The sequence below is a fragment of the Peromyscus californicus genome, unplaced genomic scaffold (assembly GCF_007827085.1).
Source record: "Peromyscus californicus insignis strain IS unplaced genomic scaffold, ASM782708v3 Scaffold_11__1_contigs__length_118956290, whole genome shotgun sequence".
Taxonomy (NCBI): domain Eukaryota; kingdom Metazoa; phylum Chordata; class Mammalia; order Rodentia; family Cricetidae; genus Peromyscus; species Peromyscus californicus.
The window spans coordinates 114,241,769-114,268,401 of record NW_026294402.1 but is presented as its reverse complement, the minus strand read 5'-3'; the positions used below and the strand labels follow the sequence as shown (position 1 = coordinate 114,268,401).

Below are 26,633 nucleotides of genomic sequence, written 5' to 3'. Positions count from 1 at the left end.
ATATGTATCCAATCTAGGATCCCCTCCCTGCCCAGGAATTGGTGCCGGCAACAGTGGGCTGGCTCTTCCTACACTGATTATTGCAATCTAGACTACTGATTACAGACACAGACAAATCCACAGGCCAACCTGTTCTGCACAGTCCATCATGGAGTCTCTTCCCAGGTGACTGAAGACTGTGTCCATTAAAATTAACAAAACTGTGTTGACAATTCACCACCACAGAGAGAATGGGTTTATTTTGGCTCACACTTGGAGGGTACAGTCTGTCATGCAGCTGGAGTGTGAGGCAGATGGTCATATTGCGTCCATAGTCAGGAAGCAGGCAGAGAGACAATGGTGTCCTCAGTTTGCTTTTCCTCTTTTATTTAGTCCAGGATCCTAGCCCATGGGCTGGAACCACCCATAGTTGAGATTCTTCCCTCCTCAGGTAATCTAGCCTACAAACTCTCTCAGACATGCCCAGAGGTGTGTCGCCTAAGAGATTCTAGTCACTTGACGACATCAGCCATCATAGGGGGCCAGTGAGGAGATGCCGTGAGATCACCAGGGGCCAGTGAGGAGATGCCGTGAGATCACCAGGGTCACAGAAACATGGACATGGAATTTTCCATATTTATTTAATCAAGGAATACATTTTACTGGAAAAAAAATCTGCCTTAATCTTTTTATACAAAAACTTCATCACCAAGATACCAACTAGTTTTTATCCATATAAAATATAAAAAAAATTTCAAAATCAGGAAGGAACTCTGCAAATATTCAACCTGGCCTATGGCTGTGCTTTATTCTTTCAGATATTTGAAGATGCCAATTTTTCCAAGCGGCCCAAAATTCGTCAATTACTAGGATGTACTGATAATATTTTCACATTTATTTTCATTCTGGAAATGATTCTAAAATGGGTGGCCTTTGGATTTCGGAAGTATTTCACCAGTGCCTGGTGCTGGCTCGATTTCCTCATTGTAATCGTAAGTTTACCGTCTCTGCGCCCTGTTTGGGTTGGGGCAGGGATGGGAGAGGGGACCGTGGTGGGGCTGCCTTTCCTGTGATCCTCATACTGGTCCTCTCAAAATCACAGTGCGCACTGTTACAGTTCTGACTGCTAACTGTCGTCTGTCCACCTGTGGTCCAGTCCTCTCGGGCCCTGCCTCTATAGTTGCCTTTCATAAAAACACTGCTCCAACCATCTCCGTGATGACACTCCTCCACCTCTCTCTCTCTGAACCCTGCTTGTGTCTGATGAAAACCCAGAGGAACTTCGGGCGTTCCCCATGTTTCCTTCTCCTTCCAACTTTTTTTCTTTTTCCATTTTTCTGGTGCTGGTTGGTGTTTAGGAAGTAGGAGAGGAAGGTTCACCTATGTTATCTTGTTCGATGCACATTGTAGTTGGGAGCTCAGCAGTGTTGTATGATATCTGCCACACTAAAGAGAAAGGATCCTGAAGCTTAGAAGGTTAACAACTAGCTTCAGGATATAGAACAGACTCGTGGTGATGCTGGGCTTCGCATCTCCAGGCCTATAGTGCTAAAGTTAATAATAAGGAGCATGTTCTGATGCTTCCTCTGGACCACTGTTACCTTAACTTTTCCTGGGGAGAAACCACCAGTGTCTGTTTACTCATCCTGGATGACCGCCGATATACTAAAGTCCAATTTCTAAGTTCCACTTGGTGAGATGGATGAATCCACGGGGCTTTCTTATAGTGTGTGGGTGACACTAGACGAGCTGCATCACTGCAAAGTCCCACCCCCTCTACAGGAAGGTGCATCATGGAGTCCTGCTGTCAATCAGCCCTCCACTCCCAAGACAACCTGTGCTGGGAGAGGGATCTCAAGTCTCCCTTCTTCGATCCCTTAGGGAATGCCCACAACTGCATTTCCACAGACCTGGTTGGCACTCTACCTGTCTGCTCCAGTTGCCATGGCTACCAGGCACAAACCCAAGATGGCATCATGATACATTTAGAGAAAAAAAAACTTCCAACAGCCACGTTTTCTGCCACCTGTACCAAATGTCTTCTTCCCTCTTCTTGTCATAGTCACTCTTTGTGGAAGGGACTTTTATTTTCCCTATATTCAGAGGAAGAAAATAACTCAGAAAGGCTAAGAACTATTCGAGACTCTCTGGTGAGAAGAGGTGGAGGTGAGATTCAAACCTAGGAAGTCTCACTCTAGGGTGCAGGGCTCTAACACATACATTCTTCCCACCATTATGTTGATTCCACATCTACTTAAGAAAGTAGGGAAGGGGCTGGGGTGGTGACTCAGTTGGCCAAGTGCTTGATGTGCAAGCATGGACCTGAGTTCAGATCCCTAGCTCCCATGCACAAGAGCCAGGCACATCTATACGGTGAGATAATTCCAGCTCTGAGCGGGTAGAGATCGGAGGATCCCTGGTGCTCACTAGCCAGACTGGTGAGCTCCAGGTTTCTGAGACTTATCAGGTGGAGAGTGGTTGAGGACAACACTGGCATTGACTTCTGGGTCTCCGCATGCGCATGTACAGTGTGCATGCACATAAAGACGAGAAAACACAAGTGAAACCTATAAATAATTTAAATTTAGCAAATTCAAAATAGATAGTCAAAATCTAGCAGCAATCCTTAAATATATCAAACAGTATTCTAAAGCCACAGTGTCAAAAAACATCAACAGACCCAGATGGTTTATACAGGCAAGTTTTACTATGTTTTAACAAATTCAATATTAATCAAGTTGTTTTGAAGAATAGAAGAGGGAAACTGCAAACTATCCAAATGAGACAAGCATAACCCTTGCTTGTTTGTTTTTGAGACAGGGTCTCATGTAGCCTAGGCTAGCCTCCAACTCCCTGTGGAACTGAGGATGAACTGGAACCTTGATCCTCCTGCCTCACCTCCTGTTTGCTGGGATTGCTGGTTCAACCCAAGACAAGTACAATATTGGTAAGGAAATAAACAGAACAAAACCTAGCAACAGATGTAAACAGCATAACATAAATTTATAATTATGTGCCTATGAGTCACAGAGAAGACAATCCACCAGTGAGGCCCAGGGTTGGTCTTTACACTGTATAGACTGTGGCAGGAAACTCTCAGTTTCATGGCTCTTCAGCTCCATAACTGAATCTAGGAACTGATCCTGTGAGCTTCTTGTCTCCTCATCTGTGAACAGCAGGTGTCTTAGTCCCTGTCCTATTGCTTTGAGGAGACGCCATGACTGTGGTAACTCTTATAAGAGAAAACATTTAACTGGGGGCTTGCTTACAGTTTTAAAGGCTTAGAACATTATTATTATGGTGGGGAGCATGGCGGCAGGCATGGTGCTGGAGCTGAGAGCTACATCCTGATCTGCAGGGAGAAACAGAGCAAGACTGGGTCTGGCATGCGCTTTTGAAACCTCAAAGCCCCTCTCCCTGAGTGATACACTTCCTCCAATAAGCCACACCTCCAAATCCTTATAATCCTATCAAACAATTCCGCTCCCTGGTGACTAGGCATTTGAGCCTACAAGAGTGGAGGGGGGGGGGTGGAATTCTTATGAAAACCACCAAGATTACACATAAATCAATTAAGATTACATACAATGGGGGCCATCGAGATGGCTCAGTTGATAAAGGTGCTTGCCACCAAACCCAATGACCCGAGTTCAATCCCTGGAGCCTGTAGGGTGGAAGGAGAGAGCCAAGTCCTGCAAGTTGTCCTCTGACCTCTGAGCTCCACACAATGTCCTCCTCCAACAAATAAAAAAGTTTAAAAGAGTCCACATAATGATCTTTATAATAATTCTGGAGTAGAAAAACACAAACCTAAAAAACAAAAATAAGTAAGTCCAACTCCATTAAAATGTAAAACTCGCCGGGCGGTGGTGGCGCACGCCTTTAATACCAGCACTCGGGAGGCAGAGCCAGGCGGATCTCTGTGAGTTCGAGGCCAGCCTGGACTACCAAGTGAGTTCCAGGAAAGGCGCAAAGCTACACAGAGAAACCCTGTCTCGAAAAACCAAAAAAAAAAAAAAAAAAAAAAAAAGTAAAACTCCTATTTTTCTACTTGGCAATGCTAAAATTGTAATTAAGACAAATTAGACCCCAGAACTTAGTATTATATATTATATATATAAATACCTGTCATGTACACCTGCTATGGCTTGCTATTAGCTCTGACCCCCAGGCAACTTTATATATTTATATATATTATATATATATATAATATATATAAAATATATAATACAGATCACAAGGAAAATGACACCCAAAGGTGAGAACGAGCGAAGACACAGACAGGAGAAACCCGGTTGCATTTATTCACATGTGAATAATTGCAGACTGAATTCGTGAGTCAGCACAGAAATGCATTTGAAAGTGAAAGTTCGCATCACTCAGATTGAAAAACATCTTTTACAATTAAGTGACACCTGTGTCAAGAAGAGTATTGGAAATTAGAATCTCTAATTGCTGCTAACAATTTAATTGGGATAGCCATTATGGGGAAAGTTTTGTGGTATTTGATAAAATTACAAATAGTGCCTATTTATAATCTAGGCATGCTACTTCCTATTATAGATCAATGGAAACTCTTGGATATATACCCAAGAAAAAAAAGTCTGTCAGCTTATGATATTCCTTATAACAAAGAAAAGGAGGTAGCCTAGTGTAGAAGTAACCGTCTTATTAAATGAGAAACACAGAGCCAATGCAGAGATGAAAGCCCAAGAGGTCAGAGCTAAGAGTCTTATTCTTCACTGCTGTCGCTATCCTCTTCAGCAAGAGACCTACTTCCTGTGTGTTTGTCTTTATATAGACTTTCTGTTCTGCCTTCTCATTGGTTGTAAACCCAACCACATGACCTCCTCGTCACTGCCTGTCTGTACAGACCTCCAGGTCTTCTGTGGTTGGTATTGAGATTAAAGGTGTGTGTTTCCATGCTGGCTGTATCCTTGAACACACAGAGATCCGCCTAGCTCTGCCTCCCAAGAGCTGGGATTAAAGGCGTGAGCCACCAATGCCCAGCTCTGCTATGGCTTGCTATTAGCTCTGACCCCCAGGCAACTTTATTTATTAACATACAAATAAAATCACATTTCAGTACAAATAAAATATCACCATAGCCAGGTATTCATCAAAGGAGAACAAGTCCATATAATATGACCACTGTGTCCTGTGATATTCCACAGCAGTTAGACTAGCATGGGCCAGTGAGTTATCGCATTAGGTGAAGGTGCTTGCATTGAGCCAGATCATGATAGGAGAGGAGATATGCCTGCAAGATGTCCTCTGCCCTCTACATGTGTGGTGGAGTGCAGGTGCTCACATACGTACAAAAAATGGGGAAGAAGTAGCAAATCATATAGTATACCATGGTGGTGTATAATATAAATTGTATAACATATACAAATTATATATATTATATATAAATTGTATATATTATACATTAATGGGGGTCTCAAAAAAGAGCAGAATGATCAATGCCAGTCAGGAAAAAATACAAATAAAAACAAAGTCACACTAGAAGACCTGCCCCCTTGAACAGTGATTGAGAGTGGAAAAGATCATGGCTGTTTTGGTGTGAGAATCTGATTGCTATCTCCAAATTTGATGGAACAGAAACTAGCCTGAGGCTCAGATGAATAGGTGCATAATGTCCCCATGGGATGTCCCCTCCCATATGAGAGTCTTGCTTTGGTACTCCAGAACAGCCCCCCTTCACTGTCCTTTCTCTCTGAGTAAGGTAAAGCAGAGTAGAGTTTGCTGGAAACTGCTTAAATACTCTCCCAACAAAATAAAAACCTTATTTAAAAAATGATGTATTAAAACACTTTTTATTTCTATTTTTTGGGGGCATGCATTCACATGCATGTGTATTTGTGTGAGTGTACCTAACGGCTTGCATGTGCACAGCCTAGCATGGCTGGCAGGTTAACTACAGGTGTCTGTCCTCAGGTGTCTTCCATTTGAGGTAGGAACTCCCCATGGCTTGGAATTTCACCATGTACATAAGCTAGCTGGCCTCCTCGGGGATCCTCCTGTCTCTACCTTCCGTCACGAGAGTGACAGGCATGTACCCCCACACCTGGCTCTTTATATGACTACTGGGGATCCACCCCCAGGTCCACATGCTTGGGAGGCAGGCACTTTACTATTATCTAAGTAAAAATATTTAATGTTGATCACAGATTTTGTAATCTAGCCATCTCACACATGTTCCTGCCCCAGTCTGATTTATGATCTTGTCCTGTGTGTCTATGTCATGGCCATCTGGTTTCCTTGAATTTACACCAGTTTCTCAACGTCTTTTGTGACTCAAATGACACAAACGTATCCCTCTCACTGCAACTGCTCTTGCCCTTCCAGCAGGACCTGGATTGTCACTGTACTTAACGTCTCAGAAATAGGGTCCTCGATAGTGCTGGAGAGAGAGTCATGTAAGCATGAGGCCCTAAGTGTGGATCTCTGGCATCCATGTAAAAACCCAGGCACAGTAGCTAGCACACATCTGTAATCCCAGGACCAGGGAGGCAGAGACAGGTGTACACTAGGCTTCACTGGCCAGTCATTCTAGTCCATTTGGCTCCAGGTTCAGTGAGAGACCCTGTCTCAATAAGGTGGAGAGAAATTGAGAAAAGCACCACAAGTTGACCTCTGGTCTCCACATGCACCCCCCCACAGGTACACAGACAGACAGACACGTACACGTATACACACCAAGGGAGAAGAAGAGAAAGGAGAGAGAGAGAGAGAGAGAGAGAGAGAGAGAGAGAGAGAGAGAGAGAGAGAGAGGGAGGGAAGGAGGGAGGGAGGGAGAGAGAGAGAGAGCGCCTTTGAGCCTGCACTGGCACTTCTGGCTGCCTAGGCAACTGTCCTCACCAAGCATTGTCTCTTCCACAGGTATCTGTGGTCAGTGTCACGAACTCAGCAAGCTTGAAGTCCTTCCGGACTCTGCGAGCACTGAGGCCTTTGCGGGCGCTGTCTCAGTTTGAAGGAATGAAGGTACATGGATGAGTGGAAACTTAGCTAACAGGACAGGCTTTTCTTAAGCTTCTCCTGGGGTTCTATGTAACCAGACCAGGCCTGGACTATGAAAAGTAGAGAAAAGACTATGTATGCTGTGGTCTGTCTCTTGACAGCCAAGGCAGCCTCTGTCTTCCCTTCAGCATCCTAGGGAAAGACATGCCCTGTGTGTCTAACATCATCTTCACAGGGCATTTCTGAGGTTGTCCTTGGTGGCCATATGAGCAGAAAGCAGAGCTTATTATGGGCTGGGAGAGAGATGATCATAGTAAAGACAAAATAACTCCAGAGGTCCAGTTCTGCACACTGGGTTCCTCCTGGGAAGACAGAGAGCTTTTGGGGTGTCCTGCCTGTTACATTTTCCTCTGCCTTGCCTCCCTAAGGTTGTGGTCAATGCCCTCATCAGTGCCATACCCGCCATTCTCAATGTCTTGCTGGTCTGCCTCATTTTCTGGCTCATATTTTGCATCCTGGGAGTAAATTTTTTTTCTGGGAAGTTTGGAATATGCATTAATGAGACAGATATAAATGAATACATCAGTCACACCAAAATTCAAAATCGAAGCCAATGTGAAGGTAGCAAATACTTGTGGAAGGTCCCGAAAGTCAACTTTGACAATGTGGCGAATGCCTACCTCGCTCTGCTGCAAGTGGTAAGTTCTGGGGAAAGAAAACTTGGGAGACTGATCAGTCACTAAAAACATAGTAACTCCACTGAGATTGGATTCTAGTCCTATTCTCAGAGGTGGCATGGGGGTGGGGCAGCCTCTTTGGGAATTAGTTTTCATGGAGAGTGTCTAGTCTAGTTACTTTTCTCATTTCTTTGACAAACTAGTTGACACGTTAGTCACTGTTCTGTTGCTATGCTAAAATGCTCAACAGAAAGCAAGCTAGGGAAGAGGTTTTATTTTAGCTTATAGCTCCAAAGGGCATCCAGTCCATCACAGAGGAATGTGTGGTGGGGAGGATTCAAAAGCTGGATGATCACGCCGGGCGGTGGTGGCGCACGCCTTTAATCCCAGCACTCGGGAGGCAGAGCCAGGCGGATCTCTGTGAGTTCGAGGCCAGCCTGGTCTACCAAGTGAGTTCCAGGAGAGGCGCAAAGCTACACAGAGAAACCCTGTCTCGAAAAACCAAAGAAAAAAAACAAAACAAAAGCTGGATGATCACATTTCATCTGCACACAGGAGGGGAGGCAGGCTATAAATCTCAAAGCCTGTCCCCAGTGACACACTTCTTTCAGCAAGGGCCCACCTCCTTAAGGTCTATATCTGCACCAACAGGTGGGGCCCAGTGTTCCAACACAAGCCTGTGGGGGGGGGGGGGAGACATTTCTCATTTAACCACAGCGCCTGAAAGCAACTCAGGGCAGGTTAGTTTTGCCCGTGGTTTGAGGGACTAGACCACCATGGTGGGGAAGATGTGGTGGTGAGAATTCTCGAGATGTGGCAGTGGGAACGTGAGGTCACTGGTCATACTGGCTCTACAGTCAGGAATTGAAACAGAAAGAGATGGATCTGGGCGCAAAGATCGCCTTTTTCTTTTTACTCACTTAGGGCCCCCAGCCTGTGGGATAGTGCCACCTTCACTCAGGACGAATCTTCTCCTCTCACTTAAACCTCCTCAGAAACACCTTTACCACATGCCCCAATGTGTGTCTCCTAGGTGATTTCACAGCCAGTCGATTTGACAATGAAGATCAGCCATCACACATAGTAATACCCCTTTCAGGGTCTATTCAGCTTGCCTTGTCTTTTATGATATCTCACTCGCTGTTCAGAACACCTGCCAGAGAGGAGGATCCTTCGGTGCAGGCCATGACATTGTCAACAGCTCTCTTTTCAAGCTGCAGCAGCCAGGTGTCAGGCAGGTAGCACAACCACGTGCTATCAGAAAGACCCTTCCCAAGCAACCTACAGTGTAGAAATTTATTTTGTTTAAAAATCACTAGTCTTGGGGGAATGAAGAAGAAAGAGAAAATGTACAGCATCCCCCTCCTGTCCTTCCTACTGTTCTTTTGTGAGGAACTCTCTTTGGGGCAGAATGGACACCTGCCCAAGGGTTTGGCAAGCTTTTGCAGGGCATGCATCTGTTGAAAAAAGTCTACAGCTGTGTCTGTTTTTCTACTTCTGTTTCAGGCAACATACAAGGGCTGGCTGGACATTATGAATGCTGCTGTTGATTCCAGAGGGGTGAGTCAATGTCTCACTATGTTCTAGAATGGTATGCTCAAACCAGAGATGATATGAGAACACAGACAGCCCCAAGCTTCCTGCATGACGGCTTTATTATTCCAGATCCTCTGTCTTGTTCTTCTGGAGGCAAAATGATGGTATAGATATTGCCTGATAAAAAGAGCTCTCATGTATTCTACTGAGTCTGACACCCCAGGATTCCAGAGAGTCCAACATTTTCTCTGCATGGCAAGAGAAGAAATGAAAACCACTCACTTAGGAGATGGGGCTCCTAACAGGAACAAGACAATCACATGTGTCCCGGATTTCCGTTGCTGTGATAGAACTCTGGCTAAACCAACTTGGGGGAGGAGGAGGTTTTTTTGTTTGTTTTTTAGGCTTATAGGTTAAAAGCTATCACCGAGAGAAACCAGGTCAGAAGCTCAAGGCAGGAACCTGGGAGCATGAACTGAAGCAGAGACCCCAGAGTAAAACTGGCTTACTTCCTGTTCTTCTTAGGGTTGCCATTGCTGTGATGAAACTCCCTGACCAAAAGGGGAGAAAAGGGTTTGTTTCGCTTACATATCACAGTTCATCGAGGGGAGAAACAAAAGTAGAAACTTAAGTCAGGCAGGAACCTGGAGGCAGGAGCTGATGAAGAGGCCATGGAGGGTGCTGCCTACTGGCTTGCTCTCCATGGTGTTCTCAGCTTGCTTTCATATAGCACCCAGGACCACTCCCTCCCTCAGTCCAAGGGAAGCACCACCCATAATTCACTGTGTCCTACAGGTTTGTCTACAGCCCCATCTTATGGAAACATTTCTCAATTGCAGCTCCATCCTCTCCAGTGACTCTAGTGTGTGTCAAGTCGATGTAAAACTAGCACACTTCTTCTGGCTTGCTCAGCCATGTTCCTTATATAACTTGGGTCCACCTGCCTAGGGCTAGGTCCTCCTGCATCAATTAGGAATTAAGAAAATGCTCCCTAGACTTGCCCCCAGGCTAATCTGACAGAAGCCATTGTCAGTTGAGGTTCCCTCTTCCCAGGTGACATTAGTTTGTGTCAATTTGACAGAGACTAAGCATCATAGCAAGGTACCCCGACTTCCTCTAGCTTATCTCCAAGTGATGGAGAGCAGGAAACCACCTTTCAAAGTCTGCTTGTCCTAATCATGGGGAAGCATTAAGACTGAACTCAATTGGAGCAAAGGAGTAACTTCTCATGACTTCAGGCTCATTGGGGAGTAAAGGCGGTGATTGCCAACTGTGGAGTTTCAGTGAAAGAGAGAGTGAGCATTGAGTCCCAAAGCTGGAAATGCACTCAGCAGTCCAGTCTGTTTCCTGTTCCTCATTTGGTTCAGTTGACGGACTGGAAGGGAGTTCCCCGGAGCTGGACAATGAACAGACGGTTGAGTCAAGAATGGAACCAGTGGGGGAAGTTTTCTTAGTTTCTTATCATGACACATGTGTGGCTACTGTAATTGGGTAACCTCAGAGTTGGTGCCTGAGATGAGGTGAGGGCTGCAGACAGGTGGACTGGGAACAGGAGAGATGCAGCGCTGAGGGAGGAGAGTGTGCATGGCTGTTTCATCATAGTTTCACAGACTGGCATTTGCATGTGGATAATGCACAGCAACAAACGACTAGCTTAATTCTCAGTACATTAATAAAGCCTCATTCCTGGAGAGCCAAAGCTAGTAGTAGATACTTAGCGGTTAATGTTATAATTTATTGTAATATTTAAATCACATAATTACATGTGCCATATATATAATTTAAATTTTTTATTGCTTGTGTTTGTGTGTATGATATGTGTGTATGATTGAGGACCAGAGTTCGGATCCCCAGAATCCACATAGGTGCTGGGTTGGCATGGGAACATTCCCTGCCTATAATTCCAGTACTTGGAGATGGGAGCTCAGGAGCAAGTGGGCTAGACAGACTAGCTATACTGGTGAGATCTGGGTTCAAATGAGAGACTCTGCCTAAGGTAGTGAGGCCTGGAAAGATGGTTCAGTGGGTAATTTGCCATTAAGCTGAGTTTGATCCCTCTGACCCACATGGTGGAAGGAGAGAACCAACCAACTCCTGCAAGTTGTCCTGGTCTCCATATACATACTATGGCGTATACACACACACACACACACACAGAGAGAGAGAGAGAGAGGGAGAGGGAGAGGGAGAGGGGGAGGGGGGAGGGGGAGAGGGAGAGGGAGAGGGAGAGGGAGAGGGAGAGGGAGATAAATAAATAATAAAATGTAAAAGCACATGCACAACACATGTGAACAAGCATATACAGATGCATGTGTAACATACATGTACTTAGGTAGATAGATAGATGAAGTGAGAAACCTGGCTGAGAAGGATCTTGAGTGGTTTGAAGCATGCCCTGAGCTGGGAAACCACACTTGTCATCAGCTACTGACCACACAGGAACTCGCTCACTCAGTCACTCACTCACTCGCTCACTCACTCGCTCGCTCGCTCACTCACTCGCTCGCTCACTCACTCATCCATCTGCATGTTCCTCCACGTGTCTTGAGAATCTACTCTCAGAAGGTGTGCCAGGTGCTGACCATGTGTGAGAAGACACAGCCACAGTCAGAGTGTGACATCTGGGGTGTGTGGAACAGTGGTGGAGTCTGGTTACCTCTTTTTAAGGTGGATGTGTCCAGTGCTGGGACATCCTCAATGGCGTATCCATACAGACATTTGGGAGACTTTCAAAAGACAATTCCTCCCCTCTTTTCATCCCTTAATGCTTCTCATTGTTTGGGAGAAAAGCCCTAACATCCTGCCTCCTATCCCCCCACTTTGTGCACCATGAGTTAAGCAAGGGACCAAACCAGAGGCGCCCAGCGGTTCACAGCTGCCAGCAAGATGCTATGCAGTTAAACTTGCCGGGGAAATCCACTCAGGTCCTCTGGACAAGGCAGCTAGGGTGGCTTGAATTTTCAGTAATCGTTTTTCTCTTATTAAAATGTCCCCAACAGAAAGATGAGCAGCCGAGCTTTGAGGCGAATCACCTTGCATATCTTTACTTCGTGGTTTTTATCATCTTTGGTTCATTCTTCACCCTGAACCTCTTCATTGGCGTTATTATTGACAACTTCAATCAGCAGCAGAAAAAGATAAGTGTGCATGCTGGCCCAGCTGGGCTGTCTCACCCAGTTCTGCCAAGGTTTTGAGGGAATGTCATTCTCATGTAGAAGGCTGTTCAGGGCAGCCAATCCGATCTACTCAAGAGCAGCCAGGGATCCTGCCTTCTCTAGCCTGGAGAAGACCAGAGTGGTCTTCTCAAAGCTAAGGGCAGGGAATCTGGATTCTGCTCAGACATGGCATTTGAGCTCTGTCTTAATTCAGATTATTATTGTTGAGTTTCAGGCTGCTGCTAATTGGCCCTGAAGAGACTAGCAACTAGCATGATTAGCATGTGTGACATTGCAGTCACATATCAACAACATCTCAAGAGTATTTTGTTATGCACAATAAAGAAAAAGGCTTTCCTCTCTGAGTTACTGTGTCCCGGCTCCCACCAGCTTGAGGAGATCGCCTTAAGCTGCTCTGACAGATGACAGGGAGAGGCGAGCTAGGCAGGCTCCCATCCCAGACAGCAACAATCTGATATTTCTTTTTCTGATCCTGAAAACCTCTGGACCTCTGGACTAACACTGCAAATTCAGAAAAATAAAAGACAATTTAGATTCCTCTACATCAGTCATCAAATGATGACCACTTTAGACAATGCCTCACCATTTTGGCATAATTTGGAATAATCTTCTTCAGTTAAAAAAACAAAAAAATTTTTTTAATGTGTGCTGGTATGTCTGAATGTATGCCTGTGTACCCCATGTGTGTAGTACCCATGGAGGCCAGAAGAGGATGTCAGATTCCCTGGAACTGGAGTTACAGATGGCTGTGAACCACCACATGGGTGCTGGGAATTGAACCCAGGTCCTCTTTAAAAGCAACCAGTGCTCTTAATCACTGAGCCATCTCTCCAGCCAACTTCTTAACCATATATATACTGGGATTATCTTATACTTTTAATTTTGAGGTGTATGATCTCATTAGTCATAGCCTATTTTATAAAATCATTTTAAGAATTTTCAGGGCTGGAGAGATGACTCCGTGGGTAGGAATGTTTGCTGTGCAACTATGAAGACCTGAGTTCAAATCCCCATCCCCATGTAAAGGGCTGGGCACAGCTCCCACATGCCTGTAACTCTAGTGCTGCGGGGCACAGGGACAAGAGGGCCTCTGGGACTTGCTGGCTTCCAGCCTAGCTCCAGGTTCAGTGAGAGACCCTGCTGCAGGGGGAGAAGGTGGAGAGGGGTAGGGCAAGGCACACAGTGTCTTTTTCTGGCCTCTGCACACACAAGGATGTACATACCTGTATACACACACACAAGCACACACAGGAGCTGAACTATAGACCATAATTTCTCTAATTGTTTGTCTCTTTTTTACCGGTTAAGTCATTTCTACATTTCTTCCTGGCTTGACCAATCATGAGCATTCTTAAAATTCTGGTTATCTCTGATTATTTTCTTAGTATAAGTTCCTGTAATGAAAACATCAGAGATGTTGCCCAGGGACCTTCCAGACGGAGACTGCCTTGCACTGAGTCTCACCATCTGCTCATTTACAGTCTCTTTCCTAGACAGATGCAGAAAGTGTCTCATGCTTTTCTGCTCCTTTCTCTGCTCAGTAGTGAGGTTCATGCCTTGTTACAGACCGGGTCCTAACTACTATTAAGGACCATCTGTTCACATCTTTTGGCTATTTTAAAGACAAATTGTCATCCTTTTCTTATGTATATCCAATCTACTAAGTCTATTTTGTGACTTTCTTCTTACATTGTGTGTGTGTGTGTGTGTGTGTGCGTGTGTGTGTGTGTGTGTGTGTGTGTGTGTGTGTGTGTGTGTGTTTGTATACTTGTGTACATGTATGTGGAAGTTGGAGGTTGACACTGGGATCTTCCCTGTATCTCTCCACCTTATTTTTTTGAGGCAGAGTCTCTCTCTCATTGAACTGGAACTTACTGATTTGTCCCCAGGCATCCATCCGCCTGTCTTTGCCTCCCCAGTGCTGGGATTACAGGCATGTGCTGCCACATTCAGCTTTTGTATGCTTTATTTTTTCAGTGTTGAGATGATACCCACGGCCTTGTCCATGCTAGGCAAGTGCTCTACCACTTAGCCACAACACCCAGCCCCACAGGCTTTTTATGTGGGTCTCAGGGGTCACACTCAGGTTCTCATTCTTACACACCAGGTACTTCACTCACTGAGCCATACCCCCCTTCCCACATTTTTGCATTAAATTTTTTTTTTAAAACTTAGAGACTTGAGTATTTTTGTGGAATCAAACTCCCCCTCTGGGCTTTCTTTTCTCAGCGTTTGCTCTCTGGTGGTTATAACTATGCTAAGGCTCTTCTATATTTTTCCATTGGCCTCTTCTGATTCATCTGAACATCACCTTCCTGTTGACTAACCTCAGCATCTGCAGGAAGTCCTGTGCTGCTGGGGCACAGCCTCACCGAGTCTGCTACGCAGGGAGGAGGAGTGACTTTGGGTCCCCTCTGTAATGCTCGTCCTGATTGCAATCAATACCAGCAATCTGGATGTCAGCCTTGCGGCTTCGACTTAACCCCACAGCTGGGAAGCCTTTTGTAGATCACACCGCAGCATCTTTTTGTTTTATTATTTTTTTTTTTACTTTGGAAAATTTCAAGTGTATAAGAATATTCTAGAATGAACCCAAAACACCCAGCACACAGTGTAACATTTAATACTGAAGAACATCCTCCTGCCAGAGACACCCCCACAGACTCCTACTGTGGTATTCATTTCATCATAAATATTTCAAAACATATGTTTTTTTTTAATCACAGAAAAACAAAGAACAGTCCCAGGAAGAGTTAAATTTTGGAGTCTGCTGTTTTTTATTCATTATTTTTTTGAGACAGGGTTTCACAATGAAGCCAAGGTTGGTCTCAAACTTTTTTTTAAAACTTGTTTTTAAATGTCATTTATTATTATTATTATTATTATTATTATTATTATTATTATTATTATATGTACATGTGCAGATATACTGAGGTATATGGAACATGTAGAAATCAGAGGGCAGCTTTGTGGAATCAGTTCTCTCCTTCAATCTTTATGTGGGTTCTGGGGATTGAACTCAGGTCTCCAGGCTTGTGAGGCAGAGTCAAGCTTCTTCACGTGCTGAGCCCTCTTGCTTACACCCACATGTCTGGCTTCAAACATAACCACAACAATGTCACTACATTACCCAAAAAACTTCACATGAATTCTTCAAATTCATCAAATTGTCTCTATTCAGGTGTCATATGCCATTTTAATTTTCTTTAGTAAGATAGTCAATGCTGCTGCTATTATTATTATTACTATTATTGTTGTTGATATTTTGAGACAGACTAGCCTGGAACTCACAGGGTAGCTCAGGCTGGCCTCCTTCTGCCTCAGCACCCAACTACCAGGATTACATACACAAGCTACCTACCATGTGTGGCTTTATTTTTCTAAGTTAGTATATAAAATAATGAATTTCATTTTGGCAAATTTTTTGGGGTGTGTCTCTGTATGTGGCTCCTTTATGTCTCTAGCTCTATTAATTAGTTGTTTTTTTTAATCTTAGAGAGACTAATAGTGACTTAAAGTTTTTCAGTCTTGTTTATCTTTTCAAAGAACCAAGTCCCAGTTTCTTCAATTCTTTGCATTCTTCTCTTACTGTCCATTTCATTAATTGCTGCCATGACCCACTTTATCTCTTCCCATCTCCTGATTTGTCCTTGTTTTTCTAAGTCCTTTGGGCAGAGACATCCTTAAGTTCTTCACCTGAGATCACTGACTTTTTTTTAAAATGTAAACACTCACAGATATCTTTAATTTTCCTGATTTATTAATTTTTACCTTTTTATTTGTTTCTTTATATTAAAGTTTTGGGCCCAAATCAGGATTCAGATAAAACAAATCCCTTTTACTTGGCAGCATTTCTGTGTCTGAGTGACAGGAAGACGCAGGTTTAAGATGGACCCTCTTCCCTCTGTCTGCATCGGCCAGTTTGCTCATGAATGCTGGGGGTTTTCAAAACCATGTTCTGGTACAGGCACTGTCATTGTTTCTAGGTCTTTCCAGAGAGAGAGAGAGAGAGAGAGAGAGAGAGAGAGAGAGAGAGAGAGAGAGAGAGAGACAGAGAGAGAGACAGAGAGACAGAGAGAGAGAGAGAGAGAGAGAGAGAGAGAGAGAGAGAGAGAGAGAGAGAGAGAGAGCTACTTCAAGTTCAAAGCCACAAGGAAATGCAGATGTAGAAACAGGTGTCTAATGATTCACTTCCCCTCTTTTCTGATGTGTTTTCTCTTTTCTACACTGAGAAACTTGGTCTCAAGAGCACAGGAGATGATGAAAAATTAAAATTTCTACAGTTAGGGAGCTACAGAGATGGCTTAGAGGCTAAGAACATGCATAGCTCTTGCAGAGGACCAGAGTTTGGTTTCCAGCACCCAGGTTGAACAGTTCACAACTGTCTTTCACTCCAGCTCTAGGGCATTAGATTCCCTTTTCTGGTCTCTGTAGGCAACTGCACTCACATTAACATACCCACGCACAAACATACATATAACATAATTTAAAACAAAAATAAATATTTTAAGTATACAGTTACTCATTATCTTTATCCCGAGCATATGTATTACAGTCTCAAGAAGTCAAGCTAACACTATTATAGTGAATATTATTTACTTCTGCCCAGCATCCTAAAGCAACCTGGTAAGTAGGCTGATTTTTAGAACTGTATAAGTTTGGTCCACACAAGAAAATTCAAATCCAAGCCCAGTAGATACGAACCTGCAGTCAAATAATTGGAGAAGAGCAGCATTTTACTGCTAGTGGGAACTGAGTCTTTTGTTGGCTTTCATTGTCTGGGCATACTTTCCTTCCCTTTAAAAAATGTTATTTTTATGTGTGTGTGTGTGTGTGTGTGTGTGTGTGTGTGTGTGTGTGTGTACACAAGCACATGAGTGCAGTGCCTGAAGAGGCCAGAAGAGGGCATGGGATCCACTGGAGCTGGAGTTACAGATGGTTGTGAGCTGTCTGATGTCAGCGCTGGGAGCCAAGGAGCCAAGCTTAGGTCCTCTGCAAGAGCAGTTCACTCTTAACCATTGAAGCATCTCTCCAGCCTCCAGCAGTGGCTTTGGGACAAACTTATCATTTTGTTTCTTATCTCTTAATTTTCAGAGCCTGGATACTTTCTTTTCTTTTTTTCCAAAGTAGTTCAGTTACATGTTTCTAAAGAATTCTGTTCTATTTCATCTGATATTTCTAGATTTTTTTGTTCCATGAATTTCTAGAAATGAAAATCCTAGCTTGTTTTCCTTATTAGTAGTGAAAATATTTAAAACTCATATGTTTTTTCTTAAGAATTATTCTGGGAAGATTTTAATTAACTTTTAGTAGAAATGTTACATTAATTATTTAAGATAATTTCAGTGCTATTTTTATAGCATTTTCTCTCTCTTTTTAAAATTTCACCCAGTTGTCTGTGCATATGATTGTGGGTTCATGTTAACTAACATGTTCATCCACGTCTGTAACGAGCTTTAGTCACACCCCCTTCCTCCTTTACCCCCTTCCCTGCATCTCCTTCCTCTTCTATAGGATTTTATTCCAAGGTTTTTGTTGCTAATTACTAGTAGAGAAGTCTAATATAGCATATTTTCTATTATGTTTTAATTTATGCAAGCTGAACTGTATTTAGTTTTTTAAAGGGTTGTATAAAGAAAGTGTAAACTTTATGTTCTAAAAAGTAAGCTATAACTGATTGAAATGACCTTATTTCTCTTTTATTCCTTATTTTAAAATCAATTTTCCTTCTGGTCTCTGAGTCCATATTCTTTCAATTCCCTTTGGAATATGAACTCTTGATAAAAGTGACATGTAACTTTAAAATTATTTCTAAAAATTCAGGACTTGATTCACAAACATATCTAGTGGTAACTAACTAGCTGTTGATCTCTCCGTGCACTTAGGCTAGCGGTAATTAACTAGCTGTTGATCTCTTTGTGTACTTAGGTGGCCAAGACATTTTTATGACAGAAGAACAGAAGAAATACTACAATGCAATGAAAAAGTTAGGAACCAAAAAACCTCAAAAACCCATCCCAAGGCCACTGGTGAGAGCACCTGACACTAAATACACACATTGGATGCAAGATTGTGAGGGGCGCAGGTTTCTAACAAAAAAAATCTCCTGTTAACTTTAAAAGAAGTATTCTTTTTATTGTTTTTAAATTATTTGTGGAAATGTGTCTCTGTGTCTGAATGTTCATGTGAATGCAGTGCTTACAGAGGCCAGAAGAGGGCATCAGATTCCCCCAGAGCAGAGGTTAAAGGCAGTTGTGAGCCACTTGACACAGATGCTTAGGAACTGAACTCTAGTCCTTTGTAAGAGTAGTATACATTCCTAACCACTTAGCCATCTCTCCAGGCCCCTAGGATCTTTAAAATATTTATACGTGTTATCTTAGAACGTAAAAAAAAAAAAACCAAGATGCACCCAAGTTCTTAGGAAAATTAGACATGCATATTCATTTACAAAGAGCCTGAACAATACATTTATTTTCTTTGACACAGGGTCTCTCTATGTAGCTCTGGCTGGTCTGGAACTCATTATGTAGACCAGGCCACCTTGAACTCATAGAGACCCTCCTGCCTCTGTTTCTCAAGTGCTTGGGATTAAAGGCATGCATTACCACAACCTGCTAAAATAAATCTTAAAAAATTTAAAACTTAAAAAAAAGGAACTCATGTTCAACATCCCTCCAGTCATCCTATGAAACAATCAGTCCTCCATCTTTAGCAATTGTTGGGCTGGGATGCTGTTTTTCTAGACTATTCCAACCAGAATTAACAGCTAACGTGTGAGAACTGCTTTAATGCAGAATTTTGCTGAAGTTCTAATTATTCTGAATGGAAACAGAGCCTTGGAAATGTTTGTTCCATTTTTGTCCAAGGTAAGTAGATGTTCTCTGCATTTCTCTCTTAGGTAAATGCAGATATGGACATTGAGGCTTATCTTTATATTGTTGAAGCCTACATGAGCTGTTTTATATCAGCTTCATACCACCATCCATCACAGCACCGTCTATCACACCACTGTCCATCACACCACCATCCATCATATCATAGTCCACCACACCACCATCCATCATATCATAGTCCATCACACCACCATCCATCACATCATAGTCCATCACACCACCATCCATCACATCTTAGTCCATCACATCACCATCCATCATATCATAGTCCATCACACCACCATCCATCACATCTTAGTCCATCACACCACCATCCATCATATCATAGTCCATCACACCACCATCCATCATATCATAGTCCATCACACCACCATCCATCATATCATAGTCCATCACACCACCATCCACCATATCATAGTCCATCACATCACCATCCATCATATCATAGTCCATCACACCACCATCCATCATATCATAGTCCATCACATCACCATCCATCATATCATAGTCCATCACACCACCATCCATCATATCATAGTCCATCACACCACCATCCATCACATCTTAGTCCATCACACCACCATCCATCATATCATAGTCCATCACACCACCATCCATCACATCTTAGTCCATCACACCACCATCCATCATATCATAGTCCATCACATCACCATCCATCATATCATAGTCCATCACACTACCATCCATCATATCATAGTCCATCACATCACCATCCATCATATCATAGTCCATCACACCACCATCCATCACATCTTAGTCCATCACACCACCATCCATCACATCTTAGTCCAACACACCACCATCCATCATATCTTAGTCCATCACACCACCGAAGTTATGTTGCTACTGAGGATATTTTTGATTTCTGTTTTTGTTTTAAAGTAGAATTAAAAGAAAAGCCTAAGCACATAAAAACAGTCACCCAATTGAATTTGAAACAAAGTAACAATGGGAGGCTATAAGAATTTCTTGTCCTTTGAAAGGGCTCTGTGTATATTTCAAGGAACTGCCTTCATTGTAAGCGAAAACATATTTTGTTGTTTTAATGGCATAATTTTATTCTTTCTTTTTCCTCCTCAGAACAAATGTCAAGCCTTTGTGTTCGACCTGGTTACAAGCCAGGTCTTTGATGTCATCATTTTGGGTCTTATTGTCCTAAATATGGTTATCATGATGGCTGAATCTGACGGCCAGACCGAACAAGTGAAGAAAATCTTTGATATTCTCAACATAGCCTTTGTGGTCATCTTTACCATAGAGTGTCTCATCAAAATCTTTGCTTTGAGGCAGTACTACTTCACCAATGGCTGGAATTTATTTGATTGTGTGGTCGTGGTTCTTTCTATCATTAGTAAGTAAAACCAGTAGCCAGGACTTTCCAGGGTGAGGCAGAAGTAAACCTAAAGATAATCCTTTGGAAGTGTGTCAAGCTTCTCCACAAAGCTACAGATTAGGCTTAATGTAGTATCTGGGAAAATGGGGGAGGGCTATGGAAGGCATGCCCCGCTGGGAAGTCGCCACAAGGCAATGATTTCCATTTTCTTGACTGTGCACACAGTTGAATCTGCTTGTTCAATGAAGGGAAATGGTCTCTCCACTAACAGTTTTTGCAGTGGTTCCTGACATCTCAGATGGGTGCTTTGGAATTCTACCTCTTCTGTGCCACCGTGAGCCCCATCGGGCGGTTTCTGGTTTTAGGAGTTTGGCCATTGGTACTGATGTTGGTACCTGTGTTCAAAACTCACAAGGGTACCAGAGCAGCTGTTGGACTATGTGACATCTCTGGGACTCCCTTGCCTCCTACTCAGGTGTCAAGACTGTCTCACATGATAAACAGTCCCTATTCTTTATCCTGAATCCCGTGTTTACAAGCCAGGGTGTGGGCTGTACTTGTCTCAACTGCTTTGACCCCACTCACCATCATAATCACTTTGCATAATCAGTGGATTTTTCATAACCACAGACATGCTCCATAAACCATAAAGCTTAACGAAGAAAGATAATTACTATCGTATACTTTATTCTCTTCTGTTTTCCTTTCTTTCTTACTTTTTTGGAAATTTTTTATTTTTATCATTTTAAAATTATGTGTATGGGTGACCAAGGAGACCAAGGCCAAAGACATTGACTATCTGGATCTGGAGTTACAGGTTGTTGTAAAACCCTGGTGCGGGGGCTGGTGACCAAGTGAACAACAACAGGAGTTCACACTCTTAATCTCCGGGCCATCTCTCCAACCCTCTCTTACTTTTTCCCTCCAGTGCTGAGAATCAGACTCAGCCTTGTGCATGTCAAGCATGCTTCCACATGGCTGAACCCTTAGTCAATGTGGGCCTCTGAAGTTTGATTTTAACTAATCCATTAATTTAACTTTCTCTCTTATGTGAGGAGGAATTAAGATGGAGTCTCACTCTAGTCCAGGCTGATGTGGAATTCATCATATACCTTAGACTGGCCTCAAACTCATTTAACCCCCCTACTTCAGCCTCCGGAGTGCTCAGAGTATAGGCGTGAGCTGTCACCTCTGACTTAACTTCACTTTTTACATTGTGTAGTGGGGGGAGGGGCAGCGGCAAGAGGCTTTCTCATAGTTCAGAATGCAACAAAGACAAGGAGAACTGGATTTTACAAATGAGTGATTCAGTCCCATCTTGGAAAGGCTGCATCACAGGTGTTAGAGCTGATTGTTTGGTTTCTCTTGCTACTAGGTGATGCAGATTGTCTCAGAGAGTCTGCCTGGGTTCAAAGCTGTGAGGTTTATGTAGATAGCTTAAATAGACCCACGTATTGGCAGCAAACTAGATCTATGATCTTTATTAATCAGTCCCAATCACAAGTTCTGGTGAAATTGACATCAATAGAAGTTAGAGAATGGTGATCAGATGAGTGCAACCTCCCCACCCCCAAAGGGAGTGGCCATGAGCCCTTCTGCCCACATGCAAAGGGGGTCATCATTCTATCGCCCCTTCCAGCACGTGCTGGGCATTGTTCTGCTTCTAGATATATCTCTGAGATCCAACAGCTCCTAGGTGACTGAAGTCACACACGCTACTAGAAATTCTGCTCCAGCATAGGACGAATCTTCACATGAAGCCGAATTCTGTTCACTAGCGTGGGCAGAACTCCATGTACCTTTATGTGTCCACATCCAACACCTGACCTCCACACCTTCCCAAGCTCCTTCCTCAGCTTTCACAGTAGTGCCAAATGAGTGTGAGAAGTGAGCCTCTCTCTCTAGGAGTTAGCAGTCCAATTGGTGAATAGGACTCACTCATTTTAGTTTGAACACCAAATCACGTGGTTCACAAAAACTGTACTCAGAGAAAGGGCAGATTCATACAGGCCTGATTAGTCCAGGAAGTATTTAAGGCTAAGCCTGAAAGGGCCGGTGGTGCTGAGTTGACGAGTTGATACCATCATACCTTGTTAGGATCATCTGCTCAATGAGCAAACTATTTTTACACACTCAGATGATGAGGTACCACTAGTGAGTTCTCTGTAGTCATTAGGAGACTGGCAGAAACATTTCACTGTCGTGATTCCTAATGACCTCAGAGCGAGGGGAAAACCATGTCTACACAAGGCAAGCATGTTCCAGCCATTCTATAATATTTGGGCCAAAATGTAAACTCCTTAATACCCCTTGGCTCTTACCTGCTGAGCAGGCAAGGCAAGAACAGGGTGACATTTTAGGCCCAAATATTCATCAGTTTGTGCAAAGCTCTGTTTGGGACTCCATTTCTGTGGTGTCCACAGCAGAGAACATGTCTCTCAACTGCATATGTAAGTTTTGTGAATCTGGACACCTCAGTGGTATCCTTGGAGTGAGCAGAATGTCAAACATGAGCGCTTAGTGGGCAACTGTGAACTAAAGAGGAGCATCTCAGGGCCGCCCGCTCCCTCCAGCTCCCCCCAGCTCCCCACAGCTCCCTACCCCCACAGCAGCTAGTCTGTCTTCACCTGCAGAGGGCTGTATTGGAACCCTAGATGATAAACACCTGTCCCTTCTGATAAACCTGGCTCTCTCAGATTCCACAATTTCTCTCTGTAGCTCAATCAAGGCTTAAGGCAAACTTCAGCAGAAATGTCTCCATGCACTCTGAAATACTCAATGTGTGAAAAAAAATGGCCTGTTTTCCATCTGCATTAAGTAAATAGGGAAAATCATGGTAGGTGTTTCCCCATGGGTAGCTATAAAGAAAATGCAACATAGGTAATAGCCCTTTATAAATTGCCCTATAGTTTCTTTACTTGTCTTCAATGGCATATGCCTCCCAGCCCCCATCAAAAGTCCCATCTATAATTGTATGAAAAACAATTAGAGATTGTTTTTCAAATTGAAACACAGGTGGACATTTCTTAGTTTTGTATATAAATGACCAAGTGTGGATAACATGTTGGCCCCAGTGGGATTCTGAGGTGGAAGACTGGCTGGGTTCAAAACTGGAGTGCATGCTGGAAATTCACTGGTCCTCCCTCTCTAGGTACCTTGGTGTCTGGCCTGGAGCACAGTGACATTCCTTTCCCACCCACGCTCTTCAGAATCGTTCGCTTGGCGAGGATTGGCCGAATCCTCAGACTGGTTCGTGCAGCCCGAGGCATCAGGACGCTCCTCTTTGCCTTGATGATGTCTCTCCCCTCTCTCTTCAACATTGGTCTGTTGCTCTTCCTGGTCATGTTCATTTATGCCATCTTTGGGATGAACTGTTTTTCCAATGTGGAGCACAGCTCTGGAATCGATGACATCTTCAACTTTAAAACGTTTTCAGGCAGCATGCTCTGTCTCTTCCAGATAACTACTTCAGCTGGCTGGGATGCTCTCCTTAGCCCCATGCTGGATTCCAAAGCCTCCAACTCCTCCTCCCAAGACCACTGTCAGCAGCCACTGATAGCCATAACCTACTTCGTCAGTTACATCATTATCTCCTTTCTCATCGTGGTCAACATGTACATTGCCGTGATCCTAGAGAACTTCAATACGGCCACAGAAGAAAGCGAGGACCCTCTGGGTGAAGATGACTTTGAAATATTCTATGAGATCTGGGAGAAGTTTGATCCCGAAGCAACACAGTTCATCCAGTACTCGGCCCTCTCTGACTTTGCCGATGCCCTGCCTGAGCCGCTGCGTGTGGCCAAGCCTAACAAGTTTCAATTTCTAGTGATGGACCTGCCCATGGTGACCGGTGATCGCCTCCACTGCATGGATGTTCTCTTTGCCTTCACCACCAGGGTCCTCGGGAACTCTAGTGGCTTAGATACCATGAAGGCAATGATGGAGGAGAAGTTCATGGAGGCCAATCCTTTCAGAAAGTTGTACGAGCCCATTGTTACCACCACCAAGAGAAAGGAGGAGGAGCTGTGTGCTGCTGTCATCCAAAGGGCCTTCCGAAAACACATGGAGAAGGTGATCAAGTTGAAGCTACAAGACAGGTCAAGTTCATCACACCAAACATTTTGCAATGGAGACTTGTCTAGCTTGGATATGGCCAAGGTCAAGGTTCACTATGACTGAGCCCTCATCTTCACCCCTACCTCACAGCCTCACAGCTTAGCCTCCAGCCTCTGAGCTCTAGGGAGCCATAGCTCAGCCTACGAACAAGCAGTGGACTCCCTGAACGAGCCATTCATTTGTTTTCTGTGCTAAAAGAGGTGATATATTAGTGTTCATTTAAAAATGATGCTCGAAGGGATTTAAGATAAGGCTACCCAGGAATCACTGGGGCTGGTTTAATGAAGAAAGACATGGAAAGGGCGCAAAAGACGTTGACGGTAATGGTAGGCTTGAAATACAGTTCAAATTATGTAAACGTAAAAGAATGAAAAGGAAAAAAATCACATGAAAATCTTAGGTTGTGTTCTCGGTACATTTCCCAAGGTGTCTATTTAATTTTTCATGTCTCTTTTGCATGTTAAATGAAAAGTCAAAACCTGCAATAAGCAAATAGCTTGTTGAATTTGTCTCTACCAGCTCTAAGTATTTTGGGTGTATAGCTCAAACTGGAAGCATGATCCTGACTTGTCAGTTAGCACCATCTTCAGAAGCTCCGATCTCTGTCACAGGTGTCTAACAAATAAACAGATAAATGAAACATCCAGTTTGTGTTTCATTGGAACAGGGGGCTGAAATGTCCCTCTTGGTGGTGGTTGTGTAAGCTGTGGTTTAATATGGCCTGGAGCCAGCCATCTGTCAGGAAGGTGTTAGCAGTGGGTTCTTCTCGAGGAAGAGGCCTGTGTTTCAGCAGTCACAGGTTTCTGTGATGTGAATGTCCCCACCATGACTGGTTCCAAGGCACAAACACGGAAGTTACTGGATAAGGAGCTGGGAAGAAATGCATGTATTAAATGCTCAAGAGTTAGCCTGAACTGGCTCCAGCCCACCATTTCCTAGAACCAACTAGGAAGTCTGGTTGACTCTGATTACAGTACCTACAGAGTTAGAGCTAGGGACCGGGGATGACTGAGTTGGGAACTTGGTTGCTAGGCAGCCATGAGGACCTGAGTTTGATCCCCAGCACTCCTGGAACTATCAATCATGTAGGGGTGGTGACCCCCTAGAATCCCAGCACCAGAGAGAGACAGGGTGTGCTAGCTAGTTTTTATAGTTGACTTGACACAGCCTAGAGTTACTTGGGAAGAGGGAACTCTGAAGAATTGCCTCAATCAGATTGCTCTTTGGTCAGGTCTGTGAGGAACTATCTTGATGATGATTGACATGGGAGTGTGGGTTTATTTCAACTTCTGTCTCCAGGTAATAGTCCATGACTGAAGGAGGTCAAGGCAGGAACTGAAGCAGAGATCATGGAAGAATGCTGTTCGCTGGCCTACCCACTGTGGAAAGCACCATCCCTAGGCAAGTGGGCCTGGGGTGTATAAAAAGATAGTCAAACATGAGCCAGAGGGTAAGCCAGCGAACAGCATTCTTCCATGACCTCTGCTTCAGTTCCTGCCTTGACCTCCTGGACTATTACCTGGAGACAGAAGCTGAAATAAACCCGCACTCCCCCAAGTTGGTCATGGTGTTTATCACAGTGACAGAGAGCACATCAACCCTGGTACCCTGACAGGAAGAAGGAGGCTCTTGCAGGACCAGGAATCTTTTGAGATGAGGCTTATCAAGCAGAACTGTAAAGACCGTGAGGAAATCACCAGTTCTAAAGTCATGGTCAAGTTCTCCTTAGGGTCCAGGTGGAAACTGATGGAGCAGGCTAGACAATGTCTCTGAGAGTGGGACCTTATAGATCCCTACCAAGGTTTCTCTTTTCATATAATATATTCTGATCACAGCTCCCTCTTCCTCATCTTCTCCCAGATTCTCACCACCTTCTCACCCATCCAATTCCACATCTTCTCTCTCTCTCTCTCTCTCTCTCTCTCTCTCTCTCTCT

The 26,633-nt window shown here is 43.8% G+C and overlaps 1 protein-coding gene across 1 annotated transcript in view; it reads left to right on the top strand.

Annotated features, from left to right (window-relative positions):
- Positions 1-25,339, top strand: part of LOC128101251 (sodium channel protein type 11 subunit alpha-like) — a 66,823-nt gene extending 41,484 nt beyond the window's left edge. The window contains 8 exon segments of the mRNA XM_052724214.1: positions 798-971; positions 6,865-6,966; positions 7,371-7,640; positions 9,126-9,179; positions 12,155-12,296; positions 18,260-18,360; positions 20,329-20,599; positions 23,733-25,339. Coding sequence (XP_052580174.1) covers positions 798-971; positions 6,865-6,966; positions 7,371-7,640; positions 9,126-9,179; positions 12,155-12,296; positions 18,260-18,360; positions 20,329-20,599; positions 23,733-24,760 — 2,142 coding nt within the window. The 3' untranslated portion in view covers positions 24,761-25,339.
- The last annotated feature ends 1,294 nt before the right edge of the window (positions 25,340-26,633 follow it).